Source organism: Bison bison, unplaced genomic scaffold, assembly GCF_000754665.1.
Source record: "Bison bison bison isolate TAMUID 2011002044 unplaced genomic scaffold, Bison_UMD1.0 scf7180017864203, whole genome shotgun sequence".
Classification (NCBI taxonomy): domain Eukaryota; kingdom Metazoa; phylum Chordata; class Mammalia; order Artiodactyla; family Bovidae; genus Bison; species Bison bison.
Window position 1 is genome coordinate 7,243,805 of NW_011494775.1, and position 211 is coordinate 7,244,015.

The following is a 211-nucleotide window of genomic DNA, read 5'->3' on the forward strand; positions in this document are numbered from 1 at the left end:
GGCCTTGGCCCCGCCCCTGAGCCCACGCAGAGCCACTCACCTCCTCCCACTGATGGATGTAGCGGATGAGGCGCGACAAGCGGAGCAGGCGCAGCAGGCTGAGGATCTTGGTGAAGCGCACGATGCGCAGGGCGCGGGCCGTCTTGTAGACCTCAGAGTCGATGCCTTTCTCCACGATGAGGAAGATGTAGTCCACGGGGATGGAGGATAC

The 211-nt window shown here is 63.5% G+C and overlaps 1 protein-coding gene across 1 annotated transcript in view; it reads right to left on the minus strand.

The window, feature by feature from the left end:
* Positions 1 to 211, minus strand: part of HCN2 (hyperpolarization activated cyclic nucleotide-gated potassium channel 2) — a 23,494-nt gene that overhangs the window by 10,356 nt on the left and 12,927 nt on the right. Inside the window, exon 5 of the mRNA XM_010844653.1 lies at positions 41 to 211. This exon is cut by the window's right edge and continues 15 nt beyond it. Within this exon, the coding sequence (XP_010842955.1) occupies positions 41 to 211 (171 nt within the window). The remainder of the gene's footprint in view (positions 1 to 40) is intronic.